General features: G+C 39.1%; 2 protein-coding genes and 2 pseudogenes across 2 annotated transcripts; all 4 read left to right on the plus strand.

Moving 5' to 3' along the window:
• Window positions 1-356: 356 nt before the first annotated feature.
• Window positions 357-1,223, plus strand: LOC129366014 (G-protein coupled receptor 183-like). Its single transcript, XM_055039607.1, has one exon. It carries the CDS (start codon window positions 357-359, stop codon window positions 1,221-1,223), a length of 867 nt encoding a protein of 288 aa, XP_054895582.1.
• Window positions 1,224-4,357: 3,134 nt separating this feature from the next.
• On the plus strand, window positions 4,358-5,147 carry LOC129366016 (uncharacterized; annotated as a pseudogene).
• A 211-nt stretch (window positions 5,148-5,358) lies between these two features.
• On the plus strand, window positions 5,359-6,481 carry LOC129366017 (uncharacterized). The gene is made up of 2 exons (XM_055039608.1): window positions 5,359-6,245; window positions 6,436-6,481. Exons 1-2 carry the CDS (start codon window positions 5,359-5,361, stop codon window positions 6,479-6,481), a joined length of 933 nt encoding a protein of 310 aa, XP_054895583.1.
• Window positions 6,482-9,169: 2,688 nt separating this feature from the next.
• LOC129366019 (uncharacterized) lies at window positions 9,170-10,135 on the plus strand (annotated as a pseudogene).
• Window positions 10,136-10,786: the final 651 nt, after the last annotated feature.

Below are 10,786 nucleotides of genomic sequence, written 5' to 3' on the forward strand. Positions count from 1 at the left end.
TATCTATCTATCTATCTATCTATCTATCTATCTATCTATCTATCTATCTATCTATCTATCTATCTATATCTATCTATCTATCTATCTATCTATCTATCTATCTATCTATCTATCTATCTATCTATCTATCTATCTATCTATCTATCTATCTATCTATCTATCTATCTATCTATCTATCTATCTATCTATCTATCTATCTATCTATCTATCTATCTATCTATCTATCTATCTATCTATCTATCTATCTATCTATCTATCTATCTATCCCTTCCTCTCTGGAGGTTTGTCTCCTTCCTCACCAACACTGTCCAGCCTATAAAAAGCTGTGAAAGCTGCTTCTTTCCTGGAGCTCCAGGATGCTCCTCAACATCACGGTTCCTCTGTCGGTGGACTTTGACCGCCCAGAGGACTTCCTCGTTTTCATCTTCCACATCCTGTTCGCCACCGCCGCCGTGCTGGTGGCCGGCTCGGTGGTCATCGCGATCTTATCCAACCGGTACCTGCGAGGCCAGAACCGATTCATCTTCATGTTGAACACCAGCATCAGTGACACTCTGACCGGCTTCTCGGTCTACTACCTCGGCCTCTTCGACGTCCAAGAGGGCTACCCCTCCAGGAACGGAACCTTCTACATTTTGCCGTCATTCCTCGGCGTTAACGTCCTGACCTTCCTTTTCGCTCAGTTTGACCGCTACTTTGCTGTGTGCCACCCTTTCTTTTACAACCGCTACATAACAAGGCCTGCTGTCATTTCAGTTTGTGGGTTCTGCTGGATCTACACCTACTCCATGCTGACGGCGCAGAACTTAGTTCCCATCTCAAAGGCGGCTCAGATGAACGCGTTCGGCGTGATGACCCTGCAGGTCATAGTGCTCATTAAGGTGATCATGACGGTCAAGCTGTACATCATAGCCAGGAGCCAGCTGGTGAGAGAGGCGCCCAGCGCGGAGAGGAACAGCAAGAAGGAGTCTCTGCGCATCATTGTGTTTGTGGTCATGTGTTTCTTGGCTCTGTGGAGCCCGTCATTTGTTAACATCATTGTCCGGCAGCTGACTGGAAAAGGGCTCAGGTTCAGGAATGAAGCCACCAACCTGTTTGCCACCATGGCGCGGATGAACGCGCTGGTCACTCCGGCCGTGTATCTGTGGGGGAGCCCGGCGCTGCGGGGGGCGGTGTGGAGAACCGTGTGGCAGAAGGTCAGCCCCTGGAGGAAGGGGAGGTAATGAGCGTTTACATCAAAATCCGTTTTTAACTTGTATGTGAGAAGTGAATCTAACAGTGGATGTTCTTTTACAGAGTGACCTTTAATATGAGCGGAGTGACCACAAATGAAGCACCTTCATCATCAAAGCTATAATGAAGAAGGTATACTACCCTACAAGTACATAATCACCTACAAGTTAACACCACTTCCCCAAAAATGCGATTTTTTTCATGCCTCTCGATGACTGTATGAAAGGAAAAGCACAAGGCAGCGCACAAAATGTGTGCCAGTAAATAATCTGGATTTTAAAATGTGTTTTGTTGTTTTAAAGTGCAAAAACAGTCAAAAATCTGTCAGCAAATTTGCATTGACATGTTTACTCATTTATCAATTTAATATCCAGTTAGATGTAAGTTGAATATATTTTGCAAAAAGTTCAAGGAACGCTTTTGAAATATTTAATTTTGACAATATTTAATAGCTGTCTCATCCTTTTTGCTGAACTATTTTTTTTTATTATTAAATTAGTTGGTAAGCAGAAATAAAAAATTGCAATTTGTACAAAGTGAAACATTGGTGGAGCCTTACGCGCAAACTGAAATCTGAAAATGTGCAGAAAATGACCCAAAAACACAAAACCTTACGCACCAGATAATTTATATATTAAACGACCATAAGAACAAAATGAAGACATATTGGTATCTGATATCTCAATGAAATCCGCAGTTACTTCACATGCTGCACTGAGAAAATAAAACATCTGACAGAAAGAAATACTGAGAAAAAGCACTTATCAGAGCACATGAACTTCATTTGAAAACTCTGTTTTGTCTTTGAATTTGTTTAATAAGCTTTTAGTGATCCAAAATGGTTTACAGTGAGCTGTATAAAAAATAGTTCACCAATAAGTGTTGTACATTTCCCCTCATGTGTTTTCTGTGGTGCCAACAAAGCTTACTGAGAACAGCAGACAAAGCGTCTTGTGGCTTTCTTTCAGTTTCCTCTTTCCAGGTGTTTGTTCCTAATGTGTTTTGTTTTGTGAATGGTCTAACATTTACACACCTTGGTTCTGGTTCATGTCTCACAAAAAAAACTCATTTTCAATATTTACTCCTTGTTTTTTTTGTTTTTTTAATTATTATTATTTATTTTAATCGTAACCTGGATGATTTCTACCTTCATATGAATCACCAACAGCTTTCTGTTTCTGAGACTGACCCAACAACTGCAAGTCCTTTCCACTCCCTCACTATTTTTCCTACTTCATTTCATATTGTGTTTGTAGCTGGATGTTTGTCAAGCTCAACATGTTCATTATGTGGTGGTGAAGTATAATTTTCTTAAGTTTAATTTGGAAAAATGTCCCACTTGTTGCGGTCAACCACGCTGATCTGTCCAAGACACAACATTTCTTCAACCTTCTCACATAGGATATGGTAAGTTTTCATTATTCAACAATAGTTTCTTCACGTTACTCTGAATGTCATACATTAAAAACTATATCTACTATTTTCGATCTTGGTTGTGTTTTATTTTGGCAGCATGGTCTCCTCCTACATGCAGCAACAACCATTCAATCGACCATAAGAATAAGGCTTCCAAACAGCTGAGACTCTCAGTTTGTGCAGCAGATCGGCTTTGAGCTGCTCCCTCCCATGATGAACATCAACAAGACTTTCCTGTCTCTGTGTGTTGACTTTGACTCTCCAGGAGACTATGTTCTTTTCATTTTTCACATTATGGCTGGGGTCAGCACCGTGCTCGTGGCGAGCTCTGTGGTGTGCTGCGTCTCTGCCAATCGGGCTCTTTTAACACAGCATTGTTTCATTTTTATGTTGTTCTGCTTTTCTGGGGTTCAGCATGTTCTTTACTGTTGTACACGCTCTGAAAGGATCAAACATTTTCTTCAGAAATGACACACACAATCCTCTGAAAATCCTAGTCAAGACTCTGTGCACTCCGTCTCTCTACCTGTGGGCGAGTCCATCGCTCAGAGCGGCCGTGTGGAAAGCCATATGGAGCAAAATGCGCTGAAACTGCTTTCACCAGACTTACCGATAGATAAACTTCTATGAATCTTAAATATAACACAAAAGCCCTTCATGTCTGTCTGTAGAAAATCAAGAAAAAATGAAACTCTTAAAATAAACTTGGCACAAAATATATCAATACAATGTTTCTTGGCTGAAAATCAACTCATGATTGTTTAACAATTTTAGGATGGCGGATTTGCAGTCAAGCTCCTCATTTCTGTCGATGTCAATTATCTTATTCTGTCATTAACTCTTGTTTAGTGTTGTCTGTCTGGTTGGGGAATAGAAATTTGACAAAGCAAGTCATATTATAATGCAGCTTTCTATTCATTTGACTGACAGGAATATAGCAGAGAGTCACACTTGGTTTGTGATCTTGATCTGCAACGACTACAGGTCAGCTATTAAATGCAACTAATCCTAGAGTTAATGTTAAGTGAGACTTGTTTGCACACAACGTCTGTAACTCTGCAGGGCTTGTAGTGACGTCTAAAGATCAAGTAAATGTTTGTTTTTGTCCCTGGAAGTGTTAACTATTTCGGTTCACTGACATTGAATGTATAGTTTATTTTTTTTCCAGTCATGCTCTGTCTTGAAAGGGCTGCTGTTCAACACAATTGTACAGCGGTTTGATTTGTAGACAGCCTATGCAAGACGCTAAAATAACGACTTTCCTCCAAACATTGTTTTGATTTTACTGTATGAAAAATAAAAAATAAATAAACATGTTTGATCAAATTAGACTCCAACCCTGAACTTCCCTTAATAATTGTGCATATCGCTTAAAGACGACCATGTCGTTTTGGAAATCGAGTAACACTGGCCTCATCCAGCTTTCAAAGCTCTGAAACACAAAACCAACCGATAAGAAACCCAAACACCGGTGTTCGTTCCAGCAGTTTCAGCACCTTGGACAGCAACCTAATCATTGATTTGTCAAGATTCTGATCACTCAAAACTAAGAAAGTTTCAAAAAATAAAAAATAAAAAAATTACTTGATCAACCTAATCGATCAGTTATGATAAGTTATGGGAGGGTTATCAAAACTCCGCCCAATCCATTAACACCGATATGTAGAGAGACTGGATGTTTTGTTTCTGTGGCAGACACCTTCCCATCATGTCCACCAACTTCACTTTGGTTCATCCATGTGTTGACTTTACCTCTCTAGGAGACTATTTTCTCTTCATTTTCCACATCATGTCGGGGATCAGCACTGTGCTCGTAGCGAGCTCTGTGGTGTGCGGCATCATTTCCACCCGGGCTCTTTTAGTGCAGAATCATTTTATATTTATGTTGAACACCAACATTTCTGACACGCTGACTTTTTGATGTGAGGGATGATTATCCTTCCAAAAACGGGACGTTTTATGTCTTAACATCAGTACTTGGAGTTAATATTATGACATTTTTATTCGCACAGTTTGATCGATATTTTGCTATTTGCCATCCTTTCTTTTATGCTAATTTTATCTCCACAAAAATTGTTGTATATGTGACGATTTATAGTTGGGTGCATGTTTACGGCCTTTTGGTCATCCAGCGCATGGTGCCAGAGTCCAAAGCTTTAGACATTTCAGTTTATAGCAGAATAAGTATCTTGGTAATTATCGTCACCAAAGTGTCCATGACTGTTACGCTTCTTTTTGTGGTCAGATTCCAGCTTCTCCGAGGTCCTCCAGGCCCGGAGAGAGAAAGTAAGAAAGAGTCTCTGTTGATCATAATCGTGGTGGTTGTGTTTTTCCTGCTCTTCTGGAGCCCAAGCACGTGCGAAACGATTCTGTTGTCACTGACAGGAAAGTACATCAGTTTTAGGAACGATGGACACAATACTTTTAAAATCCTGTCCACAAAATACCAAAAGTCACAACACAACAACAAAATCCACTGTTCTACTTTTAACTTGTAAAAGTTGTTTCACTTTTCATCATGTGTAATTTTGTGTTGATCTATTAGACAACATTTCAGCAAAAAAAAAAAAATTGTGGCTGACCTCAGTGTATGAATACTTTTTCAAGGCACTCTACATCAAGAAAGAATTGACTTAAACTCTGGGGAGTTCCTCTCCAGTGGCTTCACAGAACATAAATCTCGATGTTTGTGGCTGAGCTCCATTAACGATGCTCCTGTCCAACATGACGCACTCTGCAGCAGCAGGAGTTCCTCTCTCTGTGGACTTCAGCAGTCCTGAGGACTACTTCATCTTCATCTTCCAGATTTTGTTCGCCACCACCACCGTCCTGATTGCAGGGACAGTGGTGATCGGGATCTCGGCCACCAGAGCGCTCCGCCTTCAGAACCGCTTCATTTTCATGCTGAACACCAGCATCTGTGACACTCTGGTGGGCTTCTCTGTGTATTATCTGGGCCTGTTTGATGTTCAGGAGGGCTATCCGTCCAGAAACGGGACATATAATGTTTTGCCATCACTTTTAGGGGTCAACATTCTGACCTTTCTATTTGCTCAGTTTGACAGGTATTTTGCTGTATGCTATCCATTTGTCTACAGCCGCTTCATAACAAGGCAGGTTGTGATAGGAATAAATGTCTATTGCTGGCTGTACAATGCCACTCATCTGCTGGTCAGGAACCTGCTGCCAGTCTCCAAAGCTATACAGCTGTATGTGTTCAGTATAGTCTTCCTTCAGCTGATAGTGCTCACCAAAGTGGTCATGACAATCAAACTTTATGTTGTGGCAAAGTATCAGCTGGAGAGGGAGCCGCCAGGCCCAGAGAGAGAGAGCAAGAGAGAGTCGCTGAAGATCATTATTTTTGTTGTGATAAGCTTCCTGGTATTGTGGTGCCCCTCTTTTGTGAATATTGCCATTAGGTTCTTTACAGGAGGGGGGCTGACATTCAGGAGTGAGGCCACAAACCTTTTTGCGATCCTCGCTCGTTTTAATGCGTTGTTCACTCCGTCCGTTTACATCTGGGGGAGCCCGGCCCTGCGGGACGCCACGATGAGGACGGTGTGGGGACGGCTGTGCCCCCAGTGCAGCAGGAGAAAGTAAGTGCATCTTGGGAAAAAAAGTGCAGCCACTATTCAGTTCAATTGAAAGTTGTCCATTTTTGTCAGTCATCAGGAAAGATAAAGGTCTCCCTAAAAGTTGCGTTCAAAACAGATGTGATTCATATGGATAATCAATGATAAATTATCCAATGATTATAAACTCATAAAAGCTCTTTTTTATGTCCAGATGTGGCTCTTGTCCGAAGGCAGATCCCAGTGAGGCGCCAAGATGAACAGTAATATAATCCTCTACTTTTGTGGAAATACTTTAAACAGTACTGCTTTAGTGTGTAAAAGATGCAAATGTTTTCTGTTTTTCAGTTAAGTCCGTAATCTTTGTCTATTCAGTTCAGCAATACTGATTCAATTTAATAAGACTGATCTTAAAAAGTATCGGATCTGAGCCTGCATGTTCTCCCCTATGGTGCTTTAATTAGGAAAAAATTATATTTTTTAAACTAATTACTTGCTGATTTGACTTCAATTGTAAAATTGTAAATTTCCCTCAAATTTCTCAATGTAGTTTTTTGGTTCAAATTTCTGGGCTGCTAAGTTTTCTTATTTTCTAACCCTATAATCTTCAAGAAACCTGATCATTTGCTGCATGCCAAGTTTTAGGTAATATGGCTTTAATAATGATGTTGCTAGAAAAAAAAATCATATATGTAATTCTAAATTTGCACTTTATTTATGGATGCATCTCGATGAGTCATAATAATCCAAAACAGTGATGACTTAACCCAGAAATAGTTACAGTTTTACAGTGACCTTATTTTTAAGTTATGATTAAAAGTATAGATTTCTCTTTCATGTTTAGCTGTTTGTCAGCAGGCTGGATTTTCTATTGAATGAAACACTACCCTCACAGTTCTTCTGAATGTTGTTCTGAAGTGTTTGCTGGAGTAAAACAAAGGAAAGCTTTGAGTATACGGCAGCTGAAAAAGATAAGTTTATAAATTGAATAGCATTCCTGGGACATTTCTTAAAGCTGTCATATTCCAAGCCTTGGCTCATTCTGTGTCATAAAGGTTGATCCCAAATTCTCCCCAAAGTTCCTGTTAAAATGTATCATCTTATATCTTCTTGGAAGTATGATGCTCCTCTGCCTCCATGTTCCTCATTTCTTCAATCAGAAAAATGATAAATCATCAAATTCCAAGTTATTTATCTCAGTCTTAGTCAAATATTAGTTTCCTAAATTACACCCCAATATTATTTTTACGACATTGAGAATTTGTCTGAACTTTGAACAACGTTCTAAAATTCACACATTACTTGTTTCCTTTTTTTATGTCTATTTTATTTTGTTGTGCTTCTTAATTATCTTTTTTTTGTTTGTTTGTTTTACTCACGTACTCTAATAAAATACAGTTTTATCTTTTCAGAGACTAAAATGTTTGAGCCTCTTAATGAAACGTGCAGGATAAAGTCCTTCCAACTGAATTTTATGACGGAAGAAACTCAGTTCAGCTGTTATTGCAGCAACAGGAAAAGAACATTTCTTTCCTTCCTCATCAGTTTCAGTCACATCCCCGTGACTCAGTATAAAACTAAAGAAAACCTTCTAATAATCACGGGACTATTAAGCAATGACTACCATCACTAACTGGTGAGTGTGCAAAGCTGCTCTTCCTTGGTGTATGTTGTGCACAAATAACCCTGTAATTTAAGGGAGGATTTTGTGCTGTCACATTTTCCAAAACCTGACAACCTACAGAAACAGTTTTATGTCTCAGTGGTTCAGGCTAGTAATATAGTTGCTTCCTAAATGCGTGCAATTAAGATCCAGTGTTGTTAGAAAAATAAATAAATAAATAAATAAAAAAGCATCTGTGTGAGTGCAGCTAATGAAATGAAGAACAAATCATCTGTTGCTTGAATGAATCATTTTTTGCTAAGACAAAGTAGCTGGTTTCACTTCCGGTTTTGGGTTTTAACAACTACTTAAAATTATGACAAAGGGATTTTTTAAAATTGTCGTCTGTAGGAGAGGGAAAAAACAAGAGAACACGTTTCAAATGTGTGAATAAGTCTCTCTACTGGTGTTGTATCAATTCTACTACAAAATAAAAATAAAAACACAGAATAAAAAAAAAACAGAATGAAAAAAATGCAGAATCTCATCTGTATCATACAAACACTGGACATAGAATAGACAGAACACAGGACATACAGTAGGTGAATAAGATGAACAACTTCAGATCAGTGATGTCATATAAAAAGAAGTAAAAGGAAACAAAAACCAAACACTCATATAAAAGACAAAGTACAAAAATCAGGTTTCAACAAATGACATTCAATAAAGTGGTTGAATTATATGTTTGCCTTCATCATTTCTTCCATCACCTTCTTACATTTCAAGTGTGAAACTGAATTTTTGTGATCTTATTGTAAAGACCAAACAATGTGGTGAAGAATTGAACACATTTTTAATTTTTATTTAGCAAATAAAAAACTGAAAAGGGCGGTGTGCATATTGTAAAGCTACTATCCTCCTCACCAGCTCTGCACGTTTAGAAATTGGGATCTGCACTCAAAATCACCCAGACAGAAATGATAAAGATCACATTAGTTACATTTATGTTTCTGTCCACTTTGATCAGCAATCAGCTGAAGTTTCAAGGTAAAGGGGTTTAGAGTAAAAGTGGCTGATACATAACACACTTTGAAAAATAAATGAACACATAAATGAAGTAATTTCACATTTTATGCCACTGAGTGTAAGTGGCATATAATTTCAGAATTATAGTTTCAATCACATAAAAGGGCAATAAGATACCTTTAGTGTTTTGGTTACGTGACAAAACGTTAGTAAGTTTTGCAAAAGTCTGATGAGAGAATTGACTTAAACTCTGGGGAGTTCCTCTCCAGTGGCTTCACAGAACATAAATCTCGATGTTTGTGGCTGAGCTCCATTAACGATGCTCCTGTCCAACATGACGCACTCTGCAGCAGCAGGAGTTCCTCTCTCTGTGGACTTCAGCAGTCCAGAGGACTACTTCATCTTCATCTTCCAGATTTTGTTCGCCACCACCACCGTCCTGATTGCAGGGACAGTGGTGATCGGGATCTCGGCCACCAGAGCGCTCCGCCTTCAGAACCGCTTCATTTTCATGCTGAACACCAGCATCTGTGACACTCTGGTGGGCTTCTCTGTGTATTATCTGGGCCTGTTTGATGTTCATGATGGGTATCCTTTCAGAAACGGGACATACAGTGTGTTACGGGATCTGCTAGGGGTCAACATTATGACCTTTCTGTTTGCTCAGTTTGACAGGTATTTTGCTGTATGCTATCCATTTGTCTACAGCCGCTTCATAACAAGGCAGGTTGTGATAGGAATAAATGTCTATTGCTGGCTGTACAATGCTGCCAACCTGGTGGTTAGGAACCTGCTGCCAGTCTCCAAAGCCACACAGCTGTATGTGTTTGGAATCATATTCTTTCAGCTGATAGTGCTCACCAAAGTGGTCATGACAATCAAACTTTATGTTGTGGCAAAGTATCAGCTGGAGAGGGAGCCGCCAGGCCCAGAGAGAGAGAGCAAGAGAGAGTCGCTGAAGATCATTATTTTTGTTGTGATAAGCTTCCTGGTATTGTGGTGCCCCTCTTTTGTGAATATTGCCATTAGGTTCTTTACAGGAGGGGGGCTGACGTTTAGAAACGAAGCCACAAACCTTTTTGCAATCCTGGCCCGTTTGAATTCTGTTTCCACTCCGTCCGTTTACGTGTGGGGGAGCCCGGCCCTGCGGGACGCCACAGTGAGGACAGTGTGGGGACGGCTGTGCCCCCGGTGCAGCAGGAGGTAAGTGGGTCACAGAAAAAAGTTAAATTACAGAAAATTTGACATAGAGATGTTGTACATGTTAAGTACAACATCGCTGTGATTTAACCTAAATCTAAACACAAAGGGGCTGAGATAATCCGAACAAACTCTGCAGCAAATTTTTAGATAAGCAAATTGGCATCACTGCCTAAAAGCATAATGACTAAATGCTGTTATTCCTGTTTTGTTATTTTTATATTCCAGTGAATCGTATTCTAGAATTATTTCACACGGATTATGTTTTCAGGCCTTTACTTCTGTTAATTATGATGATTTTTTTTCATCTTCACTTGATAAAAATCATGACTTCTACATCACACTAACACAGAAATGCTTGGATTAATTAAATGTATGTTCATCTCCTGCATTACTGTTATTCTAAATACTCTGACCAACGAGCCTCCTGATTTGATGAACATGTATAATAAATAAAGAAAAAGTGGGGCTTATATGTCCAATAATATTTTTACATACAGTATATTTTGGATTTTTTTCAACTGATTTCTTTCAACGGATATTTTAAAGAAGATGTTATTCCATTTGTTATGGAGTATGTTAAGAAATTTCTTTTAACAAGAAAAAACACATGGGTTGTTGAATTCATGTTTATTGCCATCAAACGATCAAAAACAATAAAATAAATTGACTGTGGCAATTATGGAAACATTATGTACAAAGTTGACTGAAAAAAAATATGATGTATTTTTCATAA

The sequence above is a fragment of the Poeciliopsis prolifica genome, unplaced genomic scaffold, assembly GCF_027474105.1.
Source record: "Poeciliopsis prolifica strain line A6 unplaced genomic scaffold, Auburn_PproV2 SCAFFOLD014, whole genome shotgun sequence".
NCBI lineage: Eukaryota > Metazoa > Chordata > Actinopteri > Cyprinodontiformes > Poeciliidae > Poeciliopsis > Poeciliopsis prolifica.